This window comes from Cydia splendana, chromosome 1, assembly GCF_910591565.1.
Source record: "Cydia splendana chromosome 1, ilCydSple1.2, whole genome shotgun sequence".
Lineage (NCBI taxonomy): Eukaryota > Metazoa > Arthropoda > Insecta > Lepidoptera > Tortricidae > Cydia > Cydia splendana.
In genome coordinates, this window is record NC_085960.1 from 13835189 (window position 1) to 13862065 (window position 26877).

Sequence of the window (26877 nt, forward strand, 5' to 3'; positions counted from 1 at the left end):
GATAGAAGTTGTAGAGTACAAAAATGATATTTTTAGTATATTTTAATAATTTATAATAATAGTAGCAGGGCTCGGAAACCGTTTTATTTTTCAAACCGGTTTCGTTCATAAACCCGGGAACGAAAAGGATTTCGTTTCGGTTACCAGTTAAAGAACTGTTCTATTGAGATACCGTTGAGATGCGTTCGCCTTTCGTTTTTGTCGAACTAAATTAACCGATTAAATTGAAAATGTCGAAGTAAGATAGAAAATCTCTTTCACACATGACAACGAGGTTAACTGAGAGTCTCCGAAAGCCGACAGTAACCGTAACCGGTGTTATATCGTACCCCGCGAACCATAAAATTCCGTTCCCCTTCTTACCGGTTAGAAGTAATTTTGTAGTTCGCGTTCCATGATGAATGATATAATCAGGTTTTATAACGATATTAACAGGTATTTTAATACCGCTTCCGAGCCCTGAATAGTAGTATGATAGTAATATTGGTTTTGATTTGTTCCAAGTAAAAACTGGTATTCGGTATAAATAGAAATGTCTTCAGTGAAAATGTGTTCGGCTACAAATAAAGTGAACTAGATATGTGTATAATATGTGGCGAGATAGGCCCTAAAAGACGGACAATCTTGGGAATTGTTATTTAATGCAGCATTAATAAGGAGTTTTGAGGCTATTACTAAACGACGTGATATACCGGATGAATTGTTAGGTATATACTGTGAAATATCACTGCCAATATAGAGTCCATTTCACCAATATCACGTCTTTGATAAAATTACAGACAAAAAGACTCCCTACGCTCGTGGTTCGAAAAATGGAATCTTGAGCGTAGCGAGGTTTTCACCACACCAACACGAGGAAAATACTAACTGTAAAATATCAAACAAAATCAAAGCGAATCGATTCAAACTGAATGCTATTAAATGTTTATCATTCAAAATCATCATTTAAAAGTCAATTCTACCAGCAAACATAAGAAAACAACTCAAAATTTGCATTTGATTACTTTGCCTCACATGTGAATAAAATGAAACTATCTTATCAGCTTTGGAACAATCAAGAGAGCCTTTATCAGCTGGTGTGGTGAAATGATATTGTAACTGCAGAAGCATGTTATCATAAACCCAAGAGTGAAATCTCAAAATTCTCTATTTACTTGCGAAACTTATTTCTTACTTAATAGAGGATGTCGTCAGCGTAACAGATTCTTCAAAGATTTTTCTTTAAATATAACTTTTAAGTAAAGAGTTTTCATCCGGTACCTATATCACGTCGTTTAGTAATAGACTCTAGTGGACTCTAGACTGGTATACAATGGCGTCCAAGCTCTGAACCAGCTTGGAAGGCAAAACAGAGTGCAACTGGTATGGATCCCAGGGCAAGAGGGATTCATAGGCAATGAAAATGCAGATGAACTTGCCAGAGCTGAATCTGTAAGTAACCTTATAGGTCCGGAACGATTCGTGGGGCTCTCACAGGGAACCATCATAACGGCTATTAAAGACCATATATACTAAGATCAAACATCAGGAAGAATGGGACAGTCTGACGGGTCTAAAGCACGCAAAGCTCTTTATACAAGGAGTAGACTCCGGTTGGAGCAAAAAGCTTTGGAAACTTAGCAAAAGACAACTCCAAATCATAACAAGGGTGTTTACTGGCCATTACGGGGTCAAAGGAATTCTGGCCAAGATGGGACACTCTGACAACACCGATTGTCGTATGTGTGGCGAAGAGAGACAGTAAAACACCTAATTTGTGAATTTCACGCCCTCGTCAGACAAAGAATAAAGGACTTTGGAACAGGATATCTGGAACCAAAGGACTTTAAAACGCTAACCATGAGCTCCATCATCCGGCATATGGATATGGTGGGAAAAGCTCTTGAGTAGTTGACGGATCTTTTCTAGGGGGTAATTGCGCAAAAGATCCCTATGAGTCGAAGTGTCCCCCAAGCAAGGGCTCCCGAAAACAATAATAATAAGATAAGAATAGACTCAACATTCCTTATTAATGCTGCATTATAATTGAATAATACTGCTTACTGTCCATCTTTTTGGGGGTGTACTTTACAAAATGGTCCTATTTCGCTACATATTATACAAATATCTCGTTCACTTTGCATCATCTTGATTTGTAGCCGAAAAGATTTTCACTGAATAACTAGTTTTTAGCTAATTAATGTTACTAACGGGTCAAACGCGATTAAGTTTCATTTTTTTACCTTTTTTCCGACGTTTCAACGAATATTGAAATTTAATCGCGTTAGATCTATTAGTAATATTCATTATGTGTACAAAACGCAAGAGTTTAAAGTAGTTTTTACTTGTAACAAATAAAACTAATAATACTATCATTCTAATATTATTATAATCATTTGCTAAAGTTATTGAAATATACTAAAAACTTGATTTTTGTACCCTACAACATCTATCCGAAGCTTTTTGTTCTGTACGCAGTGATTTAGTCAACGGTGAATTTCAACGGAAGTAAAACCAAATTCATATTTCCATGTGTTTTCAGTCATCAGTCCCATACAAATTGTACGTCAAATTAAAGTTAATTTAATACACTATTTTGCCTCACTTAAAACTTTTTTGTAATGTACGACATATTTTTTAAAAATTTAATTAAAAAAAAAGTATCACAAATAAATGAGAAAATTTTCGATATTTCTTTAATTACTAATTAATGGTTGACTTTATCGATATAATATATAAACATCATTTTAAGCTCACTTATAGAGCTTTGGTTAAAAATAAACAGCAACGAAATCGGACGTATATTTCTCGAATTATGGTTGATTTCTTAAAACTCAATAGCCGCCATCTTGGATTGGCGGCCATTTTTGTTAGCTACCATTTTGCGATGGCAATCATGGTTTTTTAACATGATAATAAGCCTATCTAACTGCTGTGAAAAGGAAACTTGGTACCTCAAAATTATACCGAAATCTTGCCTGGCCCATGGACTAAAGTGACGCCAGTTGAGATAGGTCAAGATCAGGCCATTGTTTTATATCTACACACACCCTACACAATAGATAGTATAGGCACGTAGTAGGCACGTGATTATGTTTTATCTTACGTTTATATAATTAAATCACCAAGCGGGCCGATTAGTAATCATTGGCTCTTTTTATTAAGTATATCAAAGAATTTGAGAATAATAATACTATAATATTTTAAATAATACTAATAATAATTCAACCTATATACGTCCCACTGCTGGGTACAGGCCTCCTCTCATCGCCCTGTAGCGCTAGAACGGCACTGGCGCGTTCATTGGAGATCCCAGAGCCGTCCGAAATGCGCCGAGGAGGACTACTGGGAGGTTTTTAGTCGGTGAAAGTCCGACATAACCTCCGCCTGTCCCTGCGGTGCAGAGGTATCCATAACGGATTTTCCTCCCAATACAAAAAAAAGACCTCCTCTCATACGCGAGAGGGCTTGGGCTATAGTCCCCACGCTAGCCCAATGCGGATTGGGGACTTCACATACACCTTTGAATTTCTTCGCAGATGTATGCAGGTTTCCTCACGATGTTTCACGAGAAAGACAGTGGTAAATATCAAATGATATTTCGTACATAAGTCTCCCCCTCCCTCCCACCCCCTTATACTTATAAAATTATTACAACCGTGGCCTGACAATTTAAGTTCATCCTGGTTATATAGTATTTTGCAAACTCGATGGCGAGTGACAGGTGTCATCTCCATATAACCTAAAACACCAAATCGCGCAAAACTGTATTGAAATGACACCTGTCCGCGTACCCATCCAGTTTAAAAATACTATAGTTATGATTGTTATGAATGAACGACCTACGGGTAACTAATGTATTACATCTATCACCCGAGCCAAATTGAGTGGGCTATAAGCGAAAAACTTCTTTAAGAATCAAAGATTCACTTAAATTTACACGCCTTACTGCCATTCTTATAAAACCGATTATTCTCAGTTCAGGTTATACAACGTTTCGTAATATTTCACGGTCAAGATAAAATGTCGTTTAAGCCAACCCCGGCCAACCGGTAACTTTCCCCATGAAAACGAAAGTGACCTTTGATACGTTACGGACGGGTCTGCGAGAAACCCCTGTAGTGTAGTAAATGAAGCAAGTTGTTGTATGGAGACCCATGCATTAATTTCTCAGTCGATGAAATTTAGCTTGGTTATTGTATAGTATGAGCCGAGACTAACATTATAAATATCCAAAAAAAAAACACTCCTAAGTTAGGTAAAAACACAAATCTGATTATATATTGCACCGAGTAATTCCTCAGTCCAAAATTATTTTACAAAATAAGTTATTTGTATCAGTATGTGATACCAAAAAAAAATCTAAAAGTTTTGTCAAACATGAGAATATTTTTTTATGATACGTCCTTTTTTTGACGCTCATATACATCGGAAAATTGCTCTGTCATTTTTTTCTTCTTATATGATCTTAGAGTATAATTTGGCGCAGTGGGTAAAAAAATCCAAAAAAAATGCGTATCGAAATGTATTTATTATAGAACTATTAAAAACTGAGAGTGGAAAATTTTTAGATTTTCATTTTGTAGGTATAAAACGGCAATAAAATGGCATTCCAGTGAAAAAATTAGACTGAGCAATTTTCCGGTCCAAGACACGCCAAATAATTTTATTTTATTAATACTGGTATTTCTGCTGGGATATTTTTTTGATATTTCATATATTGTTGGAATACGTTACATGAATATGTCTGGTGAAGAAAGTTTGAACGGAGCATTTTTCCGTAAAAAGATATTAACGATTTAAGACTTTAGGTATTTACTTTAATTCTATTATTATTATTCTTTGGAAATTTATACAATACTTTTTATTTATTGATACTTTATCATACTGTAAAGTTTTTTCTGGCTGAGGAATTACTGCGGGGTCCACTACCTTTATTTACTACACTACTGTCGTTAATATGTAAACTTGGTATCCAGTCACAGTATTTATTCATGTCCTACAAAAGTGTAAAAGTAATATCGCCAAGTACAATACATTATAGATTCTAACACATTCAAGAGCAATGAAAACGCATGTATTTTTTTTGAAATTTCCATAAATTGTAACCCGACACTCTAGCAGAAAGAAAAGGGTTTTTATAATTATTTTTTTTAAATATTGTTACTTATACCGTACCGTACATACCGTAGAATGGCTGTTGGTCAACATTGTTATTAATATAAGTAGTCAGGTAGTTACTGACTTAACGTTTGTAAACATATAAAGTCCCCACACAATACACATACAGATGTAGGTACGTAATGATATATACGTATCGTTCCGCATATGCTTCTTGGTGAAGCGTAGTTAGTTAGCATAGCCGTCTTATACTAGAAATATTATGTGTCCCACATTAACGAAACCAGAATGAAATTAAGTAGTCTATCGCTGAAGTTCCCATACTAACTCGTCTGACCATAATCCGAGTAACGGCTAGATTCAAAACGTGTTCTAAATGATAAGTGCAGGAAAACCCGTGTCAAACCTCGGCGGCATGTGAAATGCTTAGTCAGGCGAGTTTCGACTGATGTAACAACGTTAATACCTGCTATGAATATAAAGACAGTAGCGTTCCTTTTGTGCTAAAAATACCTTGTTATTTACTTATTTGAACGATAATAAATAAAACGACTCATGATTCAAATGATGGTTTCTGGTTTAGAAATTTATAATGTATTTATTTGTAATCTAGTTTAATAAGTGCCTCAGTGTTTATCAAAGCCTATTCGCACAGCTTCATAGGTATGTACGTAGCAACAAGTCACGAAGAACAATTATCCGCCTTTTATCGCCAGTCGGATATAAAACAGACATACCTATCCGTACTTACAGCTTCCCAGTTAGGTATTTATGGGTGGATAACCTATTTCTCGCTATTCCGCCAGCCAGTAGAAAACTGCAACATAATTTGTTAGAAAAAAAAACTTGTAATTACCACATTCTACTAACATGCTAAGCTAAGTATTAGACTGCACATAACGCATTAGCCTTAAATTTATGAGATAAAATGAAATCCCATTGTAGTTAACTCTCTGAATCGTAAACTCCTATTAGTATTTGTGGGAAAAAATCCTGAATGCGTGTACAAACATACACTTTCTTTAATTATTATATTACGTGCAAAATAAATTATTAACCAATTGGCCTGATGACAGTAACAAAGAATCATGGAAATAATGGTTTCAAAGAAACATATACGTAAATAGGATTCTAAAAAATGGCCCAATCTCAGTATAAACATTAGGATTATTAATATATTCAATAAAATAAAACTGCAAAATTCTCTAATCGGACATTTTGACTGAAACGCGAATCAGAAGCGAGCTAAGAATTGACGTCATCAATGTATGACATATTTCTTAGAGCAACATAGACAACCTCACTGACTGTAATCCATTACGTCCTCACCAAAGAGTTTGGAAGTTCAAAAAAAATATTATTTCGCCACTAAACATTTATTACGTCCAAAAAATATTATTACACGATATAAAGTAAATATTTATTTGTTATTATATAAATAAAACGCTAAATAATACGATATTTCACAAAAAAACTTTTTTAATTTTTTGGCTGAATGGAACTATCATTGCCATGTTGGCTGTCGTAACTAGAAAAAATTAAAAATTAAAAAGTAAACCCGGCGCTCGGTGATTTTCACTCAAAATTTACATGTACTTATCTAAATAATTCATCTTAAATTGCAACCGTGTGAGAGTCTTTGTATAAAATGACTTATTGTGAACAATTTTTGTAATGTATTTATCACCCCTAATCGTAATATATGGTGCTGAATTAACAATATCAGTCGGATTCAAGGGAAATTCGTAACTGTAAGTATGTAAACAATGCCTACCACCATAATTTATGACGTCACAAATTGCGTGTGAGGCGTTTTCGCGCGAGGTTTAAACTAGCTATAATAAAATGCAATTATTTATGTTAAATCTTATGAGTATAGCTGAAATATTGTGTTCTTCGGAACCAATACAAGTGTACCGATAATATTAAAAGGGATTTCAAAATTTGTCATCAGGCCAATTATGTCTACAATTTTCGTTAATAAGTTAATAACTTAATCATCATATCTCGTTGTTTTTTGTTCCCATATGTTATTGTTATAATATGGCGTTTGCTGCAAAATTATATATATTTTTCCTTTCAATGTGTCATTAACGATTGAGCTAATGTGACAGTTAAAAATGTTAAAATACATTGTACCTAAATATATTTTTAAGTTGCCTACGTGACGTAGAAAATTCCTACTACCACTGCTGCCGGTTTGTAATCCGATGAATTGAAACGAAAACGAAAGTTATTTATGTTGATAACTTGTCACAATCGTAACAATGTGTAATGCAAGTAATGTGCTCTGCTCACAATGTGAGATGCGCCGGTGCTCGGCGATTTCACGGCGATTTAGAGGCAATCAAGTGAGATTACTGTTTCACTGCTGTCGTCGCGTCGCTCGAACGAGTTAAGTGAAAAACAATTGCTTAGTTAATGTCTAGGTGACTTTTTTCTTAAGATAAAATAACCATGATCAATTGATCACTTTGTATAAGTTTGACAGCAAACTGCTATAAACGTCAGCTGAATTGTTTTTATAAAAAAAAACATATTAGAGTTAAGTAGTAGGAAATGAACTATATCGTCTATATCATATAAATCCTCTACTCTAAATGTAGCAATTGGTCAAATTCACTCTTCTGAAATTTCGACAAGATGAATAGTGTCATAATAATACTGTGATATTAAATTATTAGCCTTTATATTTCATTCAATGGTCGAAGTTCCGCGAACAATTCTCTAATATCCGGAAAACAGGAACTCACGTAAAAGATAAACATATATGTAAAAATATATAAAATATCAATTTTTAGATTTTTAGGGTTCCGTACCTCAAAAAAACAAAGCGGAACCCATAGATCGCGTCCATCTGTCACAGCCTATTTGCTCCGAAACTACTGCACAAATTGGATTAAAAGGCGTTTTGTTCAGACATATGAGTATATGACCCACAGTGTATGTAGGTAAATGTATCTGCTACTCAGTGGTATGAGTCGCATTCTTGCAAGCCATGGGAGAATTGAGAAAAAAATAAAAATCATTTCTTATCATTATAGCATTTTTGCAATGAATTAAGTCAGAACTATTGTAATTATTTCAGAAATACTTTGAATAGCTGCTGTTATATTGCGTTGCTGTTGTTGTATTGTTTAATATCAAGAAGAACTAAAATAAAATCCAGTTCTAAAAACCAAGATCGAAACGTCAGATGACGTACGACTGCGAGGCGGTCCAAAGGCCCCTGTACACAATGGGCCAGCGCCGGCCAGTCCAAGGGATGCAGCCATGCGGTAGAATGAGATAGCAATATCACTTGCTCCCTCTAACGCTGGCCCATTGTGTACAGGGGCCTCAAGCGATGGCGTCGTATGCGCATTTTGGTACCTACCCACAATTGACAACATTTCATTTGTCGTATGCGCATTTTGGTACCTACCCACAATTGACAACATTTCATTTGTCGTATGCGCATTTTGGCACCTACCCACAGTTGACAACATTTCATTTGTCGTATGTGCATTTTGGTACCTACCTACAATTGACTACATTTCATTTGCCATTGTGCTATAAAACGTTTATCATGCTGCGTGAACCACACTTTTGCACAATGCTGAAAGTAAAAACATTAATAACACTATCGTCACTATCTCGTACACATACTGTTGAATAACTTTTTTCTGCCGGTTGATACATAAAAAAAAACAACGGGTTGCACCCCGGGAGTGCCGACAGAAGTGAAAACTCAATGACTAGTCCAAAATGACTGCAGCACTATGTATAATTGACCCATCCTCCTTTCTATTGAAAAACTTTAGTTCCGAAATTGCTGGCCAGTGAGCTTAAAATTGTAGCGTTAATTGTTTAAAATTCGAATAGAAATTGTAAAGTTACCTTGCAGACCTCGCATCTAAATATATTTGGTCGTGATATTTTGAGTTTTATTCACCAGTACTAGTGTTCACTTTTATTAGCGATTTCATCAAGATGTAGCTTTATTGAATTATATTGGAGTGATATAAAGTTATATAACTGTGAAATCCTCGTATTTCAGCCCGTACAAGATTAGAACATTGAGCTTTATTGCTTAAATAAAAGTCCAGTTTTAAATACCTAATTGACCTGATTATGATACGTTATGACTAAAGTTCTTTTGTGAATAACATTGTCCGTGACACATGACGTCACCGTTACGTTACGCGTCTGAATCGAGTTTAATGTTTATCATTTTTTCCCCACCTCAAAAAGTGCTCAGCGCCGCTAAAGAAGTTTTCACTTCAAAAATACATATTTGGAAAAGTGAGATTAAATTCTCTATTTTAAAACTAGTTTGGTCTCTGTACGGGAAAGTTCATAAAGCGGGTCAAAAACGCCCAATGACCTTCGGTGCACATACGTAAACCGACATCTCTATCGAAAGTACGCCGTAGGTACAACAGTTCTGTTTTGAAACGTAGGTAGGTACTAAGCTAACTCTAGCTAGAGAAACCATAGTTGCCCATTAGTCGCAAATTTCCCATTTGAATCGCAAATACCATCCTTCTCTCTCTAAAATGTATCAGTTATAATTGTCCAAGCTACGTGCTGTCCATACAATTTGCGCACGCTTGCCGCTCTACGCTTCGTTAGGTCGCAATATTTTCACTTTTCTTTCTACAAATAACTCTCCAACACACGATTTCATGCCAAATTGGCAGATAGCGTAATTTAAGTGTTACAGTTGTCAGTTCGTTCTATATAATTTTATTGTACTATGTTCGTTCTATATAATTTTATTGTACTATCTGACTACAAGAAAGATTGATACTTATATTTCTTTAATGTGGGACGTTGTCACTTTACCGTGTTCAGTGGGATTCAAACGAAGGCTAATGATAATCTTACAACCTTAAATGTTGCCGATTTGACTCATATCATATCACACAATATATGTATATTAGTGATTTAATGGATATACTTTTTTGAGTCTTTAATATTGCCATTAAACTAATACTACTACATCATCGTCCTCGTGTTGTCCCGGCATTTTGCCTCGGCTCATAGGAGCCTGGGGTCCGCTTGTCAACTAACCGCAAGTATTGGCATAGGCACTAGTTTTTACGAAAGCGACTGCTAAATCTGACCTTTCAACCCAGAAGGTTAACTAGGCATTATTGGGGTTAGTCCAGTTTCCTCACGATGTATTCCTTCACCGAAAAGCGACTGGTAAATATCAATTCGTACATAAGTTCGTACATAAGTACTAATACCTACACTAAACTAAACATAATATTTTCAAGGAAAATCTGATGCATTGAAAAGCAGTCGATCGCAGGCACACCAGTTATAATTTCAACACTTTTTTTAACCTTCAAACAATTTTCAAGTTGTGAAATGTGTTGAAAAGACTGATTCAGTCTTGATTTATTGACAGATGGGGCAATAAAAATATCTGCATTGTAAAAGATACCTACAAGTACTTTAATACCGTATTGAATAATCTGTTACCTATTATAAATACACATAATGGTTTTCTAAAATATTAATATACAGGGTGTTTGGTACTTACATCGTTTGCTAAAACGGCAGATAGGTTGAGTCATTTGCTATCTTCTCATGCCTAGATAAAAAAAATTGGCCATGGTTATTTTTTATAACTACAGCGCAAGTAAAAATTTGAAATTTACGAAAAACTGGCATAGAGCTGAAAAAAAAAAATTTCACAAAATTAAAAATTTCTAGGCCTGGGAAGATAGCAAATGACTCAACCTATCTGCCGTTTTAATTTGGCAAACGATGTACCAAACACCCTGTATAAGCAATCAATGTAATGCAAGATAGACTTAATCTGGTTATAAGCCGTTTATATACCTACATAATTTAAAATATTTTGTATTTATGCCGTCGTTGCTTATAAATTATGGTTTCAAAATCTTTTATAGGTCAGTATCTTAAAATGATTGCATTATGAACATCTAACTACTAATTTATATCGATTATTTTTTTTGCATCAGTAGCAATATTTTTATATAATCCTGGCCATTCACTCTTAGCCAAAAAAGGTCAGCAGCCATTTTGCTGAGCGATTGCCTCACGCTGCCGACGCTACCCGTCCGCAAGTAGCCCGGGCTTTCTCCCAAACATCCGGCTGACCACATTCGTGACATACGATTGTTTACCTTATTCAACATCGGTTCAACGAACGGGAGAGCAGAGCAGTACGTATTGAAACAAATGTTAAATTAAAATAGACCTGCTAACGTAACACGGAGGAAAATAGAAGGAATAAAAACAATTGACTTAGCGCCACTTGCACCATCCCACTAAACAGGGGTTAACCCGTTAAACCGTTAACCCAGTGTCAAATTGTACTGGTAACCATGGTAACTCCAGGTTTAACCGGTTAACCCGAGTTAGTGGAATGGTGCCAGTGGCGCTTACTGTTGCAACAAATAATCCGTTAATGTAGCACGGCATCAGACTAATAAACCGGAATAGGCGGCAAATTGTATTTAACGCATCCGCGTGTTGTAAAGCAAGCAGTTCATGTCGCACCGGCTCGGCTGATTCATATTTAGTTTATGTTTATATCGCAAAATATTTCATTTAGGAGGGCAGACGGACCATAACGGCCCGATTCGAACTTTAGGATACGTCAAATATTATGGCTACATACGATATGGATTAGAAGTCAGTGTCAAATGTGACGTTTCTTCATAAAAAACCTCACTTTTGGCACTGACATATCTAATCCATATCGTATCTAGACGTAATATTTTACGTATTTTAAAGTTCGAATAGGGCAGTAAGTTTAGTTATTTCGAGTTGCAACTTCGATAAAAGTAACAACTTCATGAATACCTCTTTCAGTTGACACAAATATTAATCGATTACCAAAACCCAAACAATTTTCTGAACGGTTCTTAGTGCAGAAATATGCCATTGTTTGCACTTTTCATGAAATATTCGTAAATTATTAAATGAAATGCCGATTGCATGGCTCCTACCATTGTCTGTTTACACGCGGTTGTGTAAAATATATCCACAAGTGATTAGGATGACTCTGGGGTCATTGGATAATGGATACCTACCTACTTAATTAATTACAGCATTTCATTAAAATACCTATGAATCATTTAAAAATAATCACTGAAGTCAATTTATTTAACTTTCCATTAAAAAAATGTACAGTTGCCATCCTATATCGGACAAGCTGAGTTGCTTTTAAATATCTTGACACGCACTCGTGTTCAGATATTTGTGAGCACCTTAGCCGCTTCGATATACCTATCTGATGGCGACTGTGTGTGCCTTGATTTACGGAAATTTTACTTAATTTGAGTTGAAATTTGGATAAATTTTACTAACTATATTTTTGTTAATAAAACCATGAATACTAGGTACTAACTACTAAGTAACAATATGTACCTACTTTAATTTTAGAAGCCATTACAATTGTATCTTATTTATACTTATAATAAATATAATTTTTAATCATAATCCAGACAAAGCAGTCGGGTGTAATTCGCTAGTTTAATCATTTCTAGCGAAAACTGTCCAGTAGAAACCGCGTTGAGTAACCGACGTAATATTAAGATTACTTATGTGCAGAAATATCATGTAGAGTTATGCCATCTTTACAATCACGGTAATTTGCTACTAAGTATGGTTTTCGCTACGAACGTGCGTCGAGATTTGCCATAGGATAAAAAACAGCTAAAGCACTGGGAAAATTAACGCTGAATTTGACAGATGCTATGTTACGATGTTGTTATAAATTATAATATAGGTAACACGACTATCCTTTTACATCGAGTGATAGGTTTAGATTATATTAGGTCAACATAAAGGAAGTATAACCTGTTACTGTCTTCTGGTACCGGTAATATCTTCTGCAACGATTAACAGAATTAATAGTATACTACTACCCTATTACTACGACAAAGGCCGGGAAATTGGGAATTGCCGGCCGAACGAAGCGACAATCAATTTTATAAGGTTTTGTAGGTTCTGTCCGACTAAACATTATAAGGAACTAGATCCGGATTTTATTGTTGGGTATGAAAGTGATGCAATACATTCGACTTGAAAGCGAGTCCGGCATACTGGTGAATGGGTGAATAAATGTATGGCTCCACAATTTTGATTTTTTTCTAAAAACTGAATCGACAAAAAAATCTATTTAATCATCGAACCTGCTCATCAAATTTCACGAGAATCGGTTGAGAATTGCGACCTGTAGAGGAGTAAGTACATCCGGAGATGCGATAGCATTTTTGCCCAAGCTGAAACTTCGCTAACGCTCGTTCAAAAATGATTTTGAGCATTATTACGTTCAACAGAACTCTCTGTTATTCGTTTTATATTTATAGTACAGACAGAGTTAAGACTGTTGCAGAAAATTACTTAAGATCTCATTTTACATTTCTATTGAACCAAATAATTTTTCCTTTCTAGACTATTTAGTCTAATTAATAATAATTTTATTATTTTAAGAAGAATGAACAATAGTATTACGATATACATGTAACCATGGCATAATAATATACTCCGCCTGGTACTCTCTTCCGACCACGTGACTGACACAAGCCGACGTCATCATGCGACAGCGCTATATAATAATATGCAATAGCGCTATATAAAGTGTTAATGTTATTGGCTGCTATTTAACTGATCACCAGATTTAATAAAATTTAATACCAAAAAAATATATTTTACCACCCTAAAATACTGAATGATCACCAAAATTATAACACCATTTTAATATGAAATGATAACCAATTTTATTACATTTTACTATCCTTTTAAAGGAAATGACACCAAACTAATCAATATTAACCCAAAAATAGTAAATGATTACCAAATTTCAAACCCCATTTTAATGTGAAATGATAACCAAATTTTTACATCTTGCTATCCTATTAAAGAAAATGACACCAAAATAATCATTGTAAACCCAAAAATAGTATAAATGACCACCAACATTAGAACTCCATTTTAATGTAAATTTATAACCAAATTTTTTAATCTTGCTATCCTATTAAAGCAAATGACTCCAAAATAATCATTGTAAACCCAAAAATAGTAAATGACCACCAAAATTGTAACCACATTTTAATTAAAAATGTGCAAATATTTAATATATCGTTATCCTATTAAATTAATTAATCCACTTCGTCACCTTTTTCTAGTAGCATTTTTTTTCTGTAAGGGTCGCAGTTCAAACCTAACCTAACTCACTTTTCTAGTAGCATTTCTTTTCTGCCAGGGTCGCAGTTCAAACCTAACCTAACCCACTTTTCTGATAGCAGTTTGGTTCTGTAAGGGTCGCAGTTCAAACCTAACCTAACCCACTTTTCTAGTAGCATTTTGTTTCTGGAAGAATGATTATTTTGGAGTGATTAGCTTTAATAGGATAGCAAACTTAACCCACTTTTCTAGTAGCATTTCGTTTCTGTATGGGTCGCAGTTGAAACCTAACCTAACCCACTTTTCTAGTAGCATTTCGGTTCTGTGAGGATTGCAGTTCTAACCTAACCTAACCCATGGTATAATAATATACTACGCCTGGTACTCCATTCCCGTCTTTTCTAGGTCACCTAACTGACACGGGCCTACGTCATTATGCGACAGCGCTATATGATAATATGCGATAGCGCTATATATAGCGGCCATGTTGTTGTGACGTAGGCCCGTGTCACTCTGGGAATGGAAGACCATGTTTTATTAGACTATGACCTAACCCACTTTTATAGTAGCATTTCATTTCTGTAAAGGTCGCAGTTCAAACCTAACCTAACCTACTTTTTACACGACTGCCCAAACAAAAAGAGTGTATTGTTTTCAGCGTTCATGTTTGTATGTATGTGAGTTTCTTTATTCCACCTTAACTTCTGAATGCCTTATCCGATTTAGACGTATGATACATCATTAGAATCCTTACGTCATTCCGGGTAACATAGGCTATGTGACGTCATTATAAAAACAATATGGCGGACTTAATACGCCATATTACGCAACCTTTAGAAAAAAATATCGTGCAAACCTATCGAGTAGGGTATCAAAATGAAGGGCTGAAAGCCGATTGATACTATATATGCAACATGTGGGTTTAAGTTTCATTTTGAGAAAGTAAGAATTGACAAAATATGTTAAGAGAAGCTAATCTCATAAAACCAAATATTATTATTGAATGGGATACTTATTAAAATAAAAGGAAAGGGTTTGACCGCTGATCATAAAAAAATATAATTAAGTATATTATATTAGGTAGGTACATACTACTCATAGTTTTTAAAACATGTTCGTAATTGCGCTTATGGAATCGAAAAGTTTAAAATATAACTTCTATTTATTAATCGATACGATACAGAGTCCGTCTAAGCTAACTCTGCACCGACTTTGGCAGAACAAATCGTGAAAGTATCATTATAACCGTATGGTTTGATTTAATTTTAACATTTATGATGATGATGACATTTTTTTAAGGCCGAAGGGTGAGCTCCACGTAGGGCCTACGGCTCAGAGCGTAAGAAAGATGTGCGCTTCCTGCAACTTGTCCAAGTATATGCACTCGGTCCAAAGCCAGGCGCCAAAGACGCCCCCACACTAAAAGGGTCAGGCGTAGCCCGACGTAAGTGACACGCTATACGCTTACCAAAGCCGAGCGCCTTCGGCGCCCTCATACTCAAAGCATCGGCCGTAGCCCGACATACGTGGCGCGTTGTACGCGTTCCAAAGCCGGGCGCCTTCGGCGCCCTCATACTAAAAGAGTCGGGCGTAGCCCGACGTACATACGTGGCGCACTGCGCGCGGTCCAAGGCCAGGCGACTTCTACTTTCTCATACTAAAAGTGTCGGGCGTAGTCCGACGTACGTGACACGCTGTACGCATACCAAAGCCGGGCACATTCGGCGCCCTCACACTTAAAGGTTTTGGCGTAGCCCGATGTACGTGGCGCGCTGCACGCAGTCCAAAGCCAGGCACCTTCAAATCTCTCATATTAAAAGTATTGGGTGTAGCGTGACACGCTGTATGATTACCAAAGCCGGCCTCTTACTCAAAGCGTCGGGCGTAGTCCGACGTACGTGGCGCGCTGTACGCGTTCCAAAGCCGGGCGCCTTCGGCGCCCTCATACTAAAAGAGTCGGGCGTAGCCCGACGTACGTGGCGCGCTGCGCGCGGTCCAAAGCCAGGCGACTTCTACTTTCTCATACTAAAAGTGTCGGGCGCCGAAGGCGCCCTCTTACTCAAAGCGTCGGGCGTGTACGAGGCGCGTTGTACGCGTTCTAAAGCCGGGCGCCTTCGGCGCCCTAATGGTAAAAGAGTCGGATGTAGCCCGACGTACGTGGCGCGCTGCACTCGGTCCAAAGCCAGGCGCCTTCGACTCTCTCACACTAAGTGTCGGGCGTAGGCCCACATACGTGACACGCTGTACCCTTACCAAGACGCCTTCAGTGCCCTCTTGCTCAAAGCGTCGGGCGTAGCCCGACGTTCGTGGCGCACTGTACGCGTTCCAAAGTAGTCGGGCGTAGCCCGATATATGCGGCGCTCTGCGTGCCTTTCTGTACTGAGGACGCCCTCGCAAAAGAAATATAAAGTGACTTCAAATGGTTATTAACGAAATCATGACCCCAAAATTAATTAAATAAATAAAAAATTAAAAAACACGACTGCGAAAAAGCGAACTGAAAAGATAAAAATATTTTTTAGTTGTGTTAGTTACTCAACTTAATGAATGTAAAAATTCTAAAAAGTATAAAATAAAATTAATTAATTAAAAATTAAAAAACACGACTGCGAAAAAGCGAACTGAAAAGACAAAAATAATTTTTAGTTGTGTTAGTTACTCAACTTAATGAATGTAAAAAATTATTAGAATTTGAGTGTTTAGTGAAGGTTATAAACAACAAACGCAAAAGTTTTATGCTCATTTAGGATCGTGACTGTACCTGTGTATTTTATTTCAATTGCAGTCGGGGACCTTTTAAATGGGAAAATGTCAATACATCAAGGTCCCCGACTGCAATTGAAATAAAATACACAGGTACAGTCACGATTCTAAATGAGCATAAAACTTTTGCGTTTGTTGTTTATAACCTTCACTAAACACTCATATTCTAATATTTTTTTACATTCATTAAGTTGAGTAACTAACACAACTAAAAATTATTTTTGTCTTTTCAGTTCGCTTTTTCGCAGTCGTGTTTTTTATTAGTACCATTTCGTTTCTGTAACGGTCGCAGTGCTAACCTAACCTAACCCACTTAACTGATAGCAGTTTAACTTACTTTTCTAGTAGCATAACGAAATGCCACTAGAAAAGTAGGTTAGGTTAGGTGGGTATTCGGTGCGGGGTACGGGGGGTTGAGCGGGAGGGGTTAGTAATTTTGGCATCAGTTTACTTTATTTGGTAGTATGTATACATTTTTTGGTAATCATAGTGGTTTATTTAGGTGAAAATATCGCATTAATTTGGTCTTCAAGATTTGGTGATCATTAATGATTTTTGGTGATCAGTCAATATATTTGGTATTTGAATACAATTTGAAGTGCAGTCGTAATTAAAACGGTGGTACTTTTGTATTTTTAGGCCTTATTTTTTTGGTGTTCAGTAATTTTTTTTGGTAAGCATGATTTTTTTATTTAGGGTAGCAAAGTATTTTTTGGTGGTCATTATATTTGTAGCCAATGTTATTGTGACGTACGGCTCGATTCGGAAAATGAATTAGATTTCTACTAGACTTCAACAAGTTACGATACGGATAATTTAAAGATATTTGTAAGATAGATATGACAAATTTGACGTTTCCGCGATTCTGGAGGTCCTCTTGAACGATTTCGACAAGTTATGACTTAGATATCCAAGTCACATCTAGTCGATATCTAATGTAGATCTAGTTGATCTCTAAATCGTCTCAAGATCTTGTGATTATCTCGAAATCCGAATAGGCCTGGTAGGCTTGTGTTACTCTGGGTCTGGGAAGAGAAGACCATGTTTTATTTTATTAGACTATGCATGTAGAGTAAGAGTAAGACGCACTTAGACTTACATATCACAATGATGCACAGGAAGTACCCAACGCCGGAAATGCCTGTTAATTTTAAATTATATTACTTAAGGTAAAGTACTTACTTAGTATATGTATATGTAAAATAGGCGCAAGACGTCGAGTTGGGGAAAATCGCCCGAACTACAATACAATACAATATGTATTGACGGGCATAGTGGCCCCTTTGAGTGTATATTTAGACTATGATATCACTTATTCTGTTTGTCAAAAGGCAAACAAAACATTAGTTCTTTAAGGCCATGTCTCGTGGGCTGGTGAAATCTAGGTCAAACTACTAAGCCTTATATTTTATGTCCTGAACCAGTTGCTGCTGTTTCTCTGTACCTACGTATAATTTAAGGTAGGTATACTTACATTGCTTCTTCTGTGTCGGTTCCTCAAGGCTGAGGGTCGTGACCATAAGGAGTGCAGTTTTTCACCACCGCTCTCCAAACCCCCTTGTTTTGGGCTAACTGTATTGCCCCCTGGATGTTGACGCCCGTGGCGTCGCGTATGGCATCAGACCAACGAGTTGGAGCCCTGCCTCTACTTCTTCTCCCTTCGACGCATCCCAACAGGACAAGCTTTTCAAAGCTGGACGGGTCTTGGCGGGCCATGTGGTCAAAGAAGGTCAACATTCCCTGGAAGCATGTAGTTGAAAGCCGGGTGGTAATATGAAGCTCTTCATATGTAGATGGCCATAGATGGAACGCAGGCCAGTAGGATAAAATAATAAAAGTATGATGTAGTTTTGATGGGTAATTTTGTTAAGACCAGTTAAAACAATTTGAATAATTATCTCAACATTCTTAACCACTCACTAGCTTTTAGCAGCTGTAGCTGTTAGCTGTCTGCTGTTAGCCTTATTAACTAGTCAATAGAGTTCATTTAACTACTCGTACAGTTAAACACTAAAACGTGCATTGTAAATTAAGGATATTATTCTACTGCCTTAATTGTAATCTTCACAACTATGTTATTTTCCGAATGCAGTTAACACAAAGGCTTGTGTTTGTATCTTTGTACTTCAAATAGGCCCAAATTGAAAACGTTTATAGCGGTAATTTTGACAAACTTGCAGGCATTTTAGTTAGGTCAAAAAATCAATAGATGAGCACCCCTAATTGTTTAATCAAAATGACGATACTTTATGTTTGATAATTTTTATCGCCTTTTAAAAAGCTTACTAAACCTAATGATTTCCGTTTGAGTTTGCAAAAAGCCTGAAATTTGTGTGAACTGCTGGAACATTACGTTGCCTCGATACCATAACCTGATAAAATACATACAAGTGCATAAATTACTAGTGTATAATAATTTGGAGACTTTGCCTCCAAAATGGCTGTCGTCGAATTGGAGTTTTTTTTTGTAAAGTATTATAAAATGTAAACCCCTTAACTGATACATTACGATATTTTAATTATTTTAATATGTTTGTTTTACATATTTTTTGTTTTTTATTTCCAGAATTCACGCAGCCAACATGCGTTCTAGAATCAGACTTCGGCTTCAAAATCAACTGTGCTTTCAAGAAATCTGGTCTCTTCAGAGTGAGGAATCTTGGCGGAGTAAAGGCGCACGCTAGCATAGGTAAATATTACTAACTTATGTCTTATAGTGTAGGAAATCAAGGTAGTGGACCCCGCAGTAATTCCTCTGCCAGAAAAAACTTTACAGTACGATAAAGTATCAATAAATAAAAAGTATTGTATACATTTCCAAAGAATAATAATAATAGAATTAAAGTAAATACCTAAAGTCTTAAATCGTTAATATATTATTACGGAAAAATGCTCCGTTCAAACTTTCTTCACCGGACATGTTCATGTAACGTATTGCAACAATATATGAAATATCAAAAAAAATATCCCAGCAGAAATACCAATATTAATAAAATATATTTTTTTGGCGTGTCTTGGACCGGAAAATTGCTCAGTCAAATTTTTTCATTGGAATGCCATTTTATTGCCGTTTTATACCTACAAAATGAAAATCTAAAAAAAGTAACTATAACCATGTAACTATACTATTTTCAGAAATTGCCTTTATACTCGCTTTGGAAAATTTCTCTATCCATTTTATTTATTGAATTAAGTTCACAGTTTTCTTTCCATTCAACTATAAAAACATCCAAAAAATTAACGAGCGTATTAAAAACTAAACATATCGGGAGCAGTGTGTAGGGAGTGGGGTGTACAAGCGGGGTGAGGGAGCGGTACCGGCTGGCTTAAATCACCAAATGACAGCGTTTTACACAAAAATTAAAACGCTAATTAAATAACTTACCATAATCGGAACCTAATAATAATATTGAGAGTGGCAACACAGTAGTTGGTCGTATTGTCCTTTCCGAATCAGGCAGTTGCTTTTGACACTGACAGTTGGCCAAAGCAAATTTCTAAGTCATTGTCTCAAAATTGTACATATCGATCGATACCTTTGGGTTCAATTGGCGTAAAGGACAAAATGCTATTTTTCAGGAGGCGCGAGAAAACTGCGATTTTTTTGTTTAATGTTGATATGTTTTTGTTGTTTATCGAGCTATATTACTAAAATTTATCTAACAAGACTAACGTAAGGTAGGGTCGGCTAAGATCGGACGCTTTTTTTTAATTTTTACAGGGTTTCAGTATATTTTTTTTCATACCCTACGACTATTTTCTAAATGTGCTGTTGTTGTGTCTGTCTGGTCGTCCGTCCAGGTCGGCTGTCTGTCGTGAACTGGTCTGGTTTTTTCTGGTTTTTTCTTCTTGTTGTCATGTCTAATTTTGAATTTAAAGGTCCGTAGTTCCAAAGTTCCAAATATGTATGTCAGTCAGCCAGTCAGTCAGTCTGTCTATGTCAGGTCGCCACGGAGGTCGGAAGCCACGACATCCCCACCTCCAGTATTGGATGTTTGCCAATACTCAAAGGCTGAGGGGCTTCCGACCACCGTGGCTTAGTCAAGTCGGGCCATGTCGAGTCAGGTCAGGTCGTGTCAAGTCAAGTCAGGCCGTGTCAGGCCGTGTCGGGCCGGGTCAGACCATGTCAGGCCGTGACAGGCCGGGTCAGACCACGTCAGGCCGTGTCAGGCCGGGTCAGACACCAGGCCGTGTCAGGCCGGTCAGACGCCAGGCCGCGTCAAATCAGGTCGTGTCAAGTCAGTCAGGCCGTATCGGGCTGGGTCAGACCACGTCAGGCCATGACAGGCTGGGTCAGACCACGTCAGGCCGTGTCAGGCCTGGTCAGACGCCAGGCCATGTCAGGCGGGTCAGACGCCAGGCTGGGTCAGCACGTTGGGCCGTGTCAGGCCTGGTCAGACCACGTCAGGCCGGGTCAGACCATGTCAAGCCGTGCTGACCTGGTCCGTGCCAGGCAGGGTCAAGTCGGTACGTAGAGTCAAAGTCAGGTCAAGTCATGACTCAAGTCCGTACGTCGAGTCAAAGTCAGGTCAAGTCGTCGCTTGTCAGGGCGCCTGAACACGGTGCCGCCTCCGCGCCGACACCGCACCGCCGCCGCACCTCCGCGCCGACACCGCACCGCCGCCGCCCCGCCGCCGCACCATCGCGATATGTATGCGGCCGGCTCAGGCCGACAAACGGCGCTAACCGCTCTCGGTCCGGAACGTCGTAGGTTTGTCAGTACAGTCGGTCCGGAACGTCGTAGGTCTGTCAAATTTGGATATACTCCCTCAAAACGCGGGGGGAGACTAGCACCCATGACAACGTCAGCTTGGAGTATACCGGGGAAAGTAGTCAGGAAGTCAGGCCCGTTAACCTTTTGGACGCCAATGACCGATATATCCGCACCGCAGGTTCAACGCCAAAGACTGATTAATGGGTCATAGACCACAGAGCAACATAGACCTACGTGCATATGCATAAAGTTCAATTTCAGTTTTGACACTTTGGTGACGTGGCGTCCGGGTGACTGCTTTGTGTTTGACACGGCGTCGAAAAGGTTAAGGAGGTTGAATGTACCGCTACGCTACGCTAGCTCTACCGCTGGGAATATTTATGGAAGTTATAATGTTCACATATTCCTACTGGCTTTTAATAAATTGGAAATATTCCACAAATGTGCACGAAAAACCCATATAACCATTCCAGTCGCAGAATCATCAAAGTGGTAACTAAATGTCAGATGTGTCGTAACAGAGTCCACACAATGTGTCTAGAATTGTTTCGAAACAAAGTGCCGTCGCCGTGTATACACATTTCCGTAACAAGGTGTCGACACATTGTGTGCACTTTGCGTGCGGTTTGCGACTAAATCTGACAGCAAATTTGTGACAGCAAATGTCAATATAAAATACCTCTTGAAAACCAAGGTTTGTCAAACTACTATTAGTGTCTCGTGTGCTCGTAATTCTAGTAAGTCATCATGGGCGATGCAAATGATAATAATCGACCAAAACCATATAAACACCCAACACCTGTCAACCTTTTACAGAAAAGTTTTTAAAGAAATGCAATACGCTACTTAGGTCAGGCAACGAATGCTCATAAAAGTTGTACGTAGAGGGAAATGCTCGGAACACAATTTTTGACTTGGTTTGGACAAGTTAGGAGGTGAACATATCAAAAGTCCGCGGCCGTAGCCCTTGAGCGGGGGGGAGAGAGGGGGCTTTGAAGGTCCCATTTTCCGGTTTTTCGATTATATCTCGGAAACTATGCATCTTAGCGACATGGCCACTTATACAAAATGAAAGTTAATTTAATTTGTTACAAGTTTATTCAGTCAATTTTTTGATATGTTGAATAGTTTTTGAGATATCCGCTCTTGAAAGTTTATTTAGGGCTCTCAATTTTATCTTGATATATCTACATCAGTGAAGGTGCTAGGCCGTGTTTGGTATCGTTTTCGTATAAATCTGGGGTGCTGAATCCATTTATGGTATCACATTGACACCATTCCACAAAATTAAAAAAAAATCTTTTTAGGGTTCCGTACCTCAAAAGGAAAAAACGGAACCCTTATAGGATCACACGTGCGTCTGTATGTCTGTCCGTCTGTCACAGCCTATTTTCGCGGAAACTACTGGACCAATTAAGTTGAAATTTGGTACATATATGTAAATTAGGGACCCAAAGACGGACATGTAAGGTAAACAAATTAATTTTATACCCAAAAAAACCTATTAGAAATGTGCAGTCAAGCGCGAGTCGGACTTAATGTACGGAACCCTTAATACGCGAGTCCGACTAACAACACAAAAGAAAGTATTTTAATAAGTTTATATGTTTTTACTTCGGAATGGTGTCAATGTGATACCATACCAGTGGCGGCGACTCCATACAACCCGATTCCCACCGGCTTGCCTAACATTTCTTGCTACATATACCAAACTTATTATTCATAACGAAAACACTACGTACTAGGTACTAAAAGATTAGTAATAGATTTTTCAACCAATCATAGCGGGCGCGCGAAGTGAGCTTCTCGAGTCTAAACTTCACTATTCATTGATGAGCCACCACCACAGATACGAAAATTCACGCACACACGCATAAACTCCGCTATGGTAGTCCGCGTATAAGAGCTCAAAAATAACTCGGTCCTGCGTCGAGTTATTTATTTGAATAGAAACCTTAAATGTAAGGTAATAAGGTTTATATTGGAGTGTGTAGTGTTTTCCACAATTTTTTCTTGTTTCATTTTAAATAAAAACCTTAATTCAAGTCAATAAGGTTTATATTGGAGTGTGTAATTTTCCACAATTTTGTGGAAATTGCTTCATTTGAAAATATAACCCATAATTCAAGGCAATAAGGTTAAAATTGGAGTGTGTAATGTTTTCCACAATTCTTTAATGTTGCCATATAAAACATTAATTGAATGTTAATGTGCAAAATGTTATCGTATTTCGCTGCTATTAATATCATATTTTGCGGAAACCTTGAAAATACAGATAACTTTTATTACTGAGCCCAAGAATCTTATGTAGTTTCAAATTGAGTTATTTATTAACGGAGGTTTCTTCAAATAAAGTCCTATTTCTAGATCTAGCTTTCCCGGTATTCATACGCCATTCCCGGTGTTTTACAAACACTTGTTATTGGAAAATTATATGTGATTTAGTTACTTTTGTGCATAAATTGATATTTAAAACTTACTTAACCAGTGAAATTCAGTTTTGCTAGTATTTTGTGTGTAAGTAAGTGTTGTGTATTGTTCGCAGTGCAGGTGTATTTAAGGTCAGTTCGTGTTTTTTAAGAATAGGTATTTTTACGTAGCCCATTTTGATTGTTGTGTTGTAAATTGATTGCTAAATGAGTCAACACTTTTAGCACGCTATCTTTTGAGATTAATTAGTGATGACAAGTACGGCAAAGGTTATATTATATACTACTAGGGGCTACACTAACTAACTGCAACGGTTCGCGTCCAAGGTCACATCTAGCGCAGAAGAAGTAAGTACCTAATGTTAGGTTAGGTAGGTGTTTTTTTTTTTGCTACGGGTTACCTAACAAAAATTCTCACGCGCCGCTACTGTACCATACCTAAATTTGGTACTGCGAATTTATACGAAAAAGAGACCAAACATGGCCTCGTAGCTTTACTGATGTAGAAGTCAAGATAAAATTGAGAGCCCTAAATTCTTATTACTTGGCCTAACTTGTGTAGAAGGAAAAGGAAAAATAAAAGTCTTCGGCAGGAATATAAGACACAAATATATATTTTTTGAGTTACTATTTCAATCATCAAGCATAAACATACCTTGATTACATTATTCTAGTGAGATCCTCATAGATAAACAAAAACATTTAAAAAATTACAAGGTCGAAATGTCACGGAACTTGTGAGAGTTATATGTGAAAAATAAAAACTTTTATGACAAAAAAAATCTGGACACAATTTAAGAATCACCCAATTGCGTCGAGGAATCATCGTATTTTTGCTTGTCTCATTACCTCCTTGCTTCTTTTTTTGTCCTTTGTATTCTGTAGCAATTGGGTGGATTTGAAAATAAAGATAACTTGCGTCGTCACGGATGTCGATTTATAGGTTTTAGGGAGTGCAGAATTCGAAAATGATGATCATTTTGGATTCCAAGATGTCTGATATGTTTCTCGTCGGAACAAATGGGAATACACTCATTACTGGTGTATTCCTATTTGTTCCCGCCCTACGTGATGCGGAGACAAATGGTGTACGTATTATATGCAGCGCCTATTCCCTCAGTTCCCGTCGTAGACAACTGGGAATACATCTGAAAATTGTGTGAAAAAAATATTTATATGCAACGCCTATTCCATCTGTTCCTGGTGGGGACAAATGGGAATACATCAGATAATTGTGTGTTCCCATTTGTCCCCACCCCGATAAGGTGGGAAAAAATGGGAAATATTTACATGCAAATCCTATTCCATCTGTTCCCTGCGGGAATAAATGGGAATACATGTTTTAATGCAAATACATCCAAAAATTGTGTTCCCATTTGTTCCCGCCCCGATAAGGTGGGAAAAAATGGGAAATATTTACATGCAAATCCTATTCCATCTGTTCCCTGCGGGAATAAATGGGAATACATCCAAAAATTGTGTGTTCCCATTTGTCCCCACCCCGAAAAGGTGGGAAATATTTACATGCAAATCCTATTACATTTACGTACAAAAATGTCCCCCTGTCAACTTTCAATCGAGATTTAATCGATAATTTATTCGATTAATATTCAGATTAATTCAATTTCAATCTATGTTAGGTCGACTAAATTAATCGCGATTATAATTTGAGGATTAAGTTTTTTTATTCCATTAATTAGTCGAATAAACAGTTAGTCGATTAATGCCCTCATCTCTGACCACGGCATGGCTCTTACACTTTGAGAATATCTGAAAACGAATGAACACAAGGAGCCATTTTGCAAATCCAGTAACTTTGTTATTACTTTTGACAGCGCGTGTCATGTGTCTACACAGAGTCGACACAAAGTCGAAACATTGCAACTACTTTGTGACTGCAATATTTCTGAGACGTTGACAGCCTGAAACCATATTTATACATCATAATTAACAAGTTTAGCAGTATGTAAAGAGTTATTTCTGTTATTTAAATATAGTAAACGCAACGAAGTACTAAAAATGCATCAAATAATATAGTTATGAACACAGGCACTGAGAAGTAAACAATTTCATTGCCGGCTAAACTAAAACAATGTGGTGGCGCGTTGATTATATTACACTTAGTTTATCAAATCACTCGAGCAGTTTAATTCCCCCATAATAATTTAAGTCCTATTGTAATATAAATGCAAACAATATATAATTACGTCTTGTAATCCGTTTTAGAGATGGCGTATTAATGTCACTTATTTTTTATTAGGGTTCCGTACCCAAAGGGTAAAACGGGACCCTATTACTAAGACTTCACTGTCCGTCCGTCCGTCCGTCCGTCCGTCTGTCACCAGGCTGTATCTCACGAACCGTGATAGCTAGACAGTTGAAATTTTCACAGATGATGTATTTCTGTTGCCGCTATAACAACAAATACTAAAAACAGAATAAAATAAAGATTTAAATGGGGCTCCCATACAACAAACGTGATTTTTGACCAAAGTTAAGCAACGTCGGGAGTGGTCAGTACTTGGATGGGTGACCGTTTTTTGTTTGTTTTTTTTTTCTTTTTTTTTTGCATTATGGTACGGAACCCTTCGTGCGCGAGTCCGACTCGCACTTGCCCGGTTTTTTTTAAGTATTTTTCCATCTGACAGTTTCCATTTGACAGGAACAAAATGAACGAATGAACAAATGATTTTGGTATAAAGTAGTCGCAAACTTGTA

At 37.2% G+C, this 26877-nt stretch overlaps 1 protein-coding gene across 2 annotated transcripts in view; it reads left to right on the forward strand.

Annotated features, from left to right (window-relative positions):
- Nucleotides 1-26877, forward strand: part of LOC134794879 (uncharacterized) — a 61452-nt gene that overhangs the window by 23481 nt on the left and 11094 nt on the right. For both annotated transcript variants that reach the window (XM_063766711.1, XM_063766719.1), the window contains exon 2: nt 19583-19705. In XM_063766711.1, the coding sequence (XP_063622781.1) occupies nt 19583-19705 (123 nt within the window). The remainder of the gene's footprint in view (nt 1-19582; nt 19706-26877) is intronic.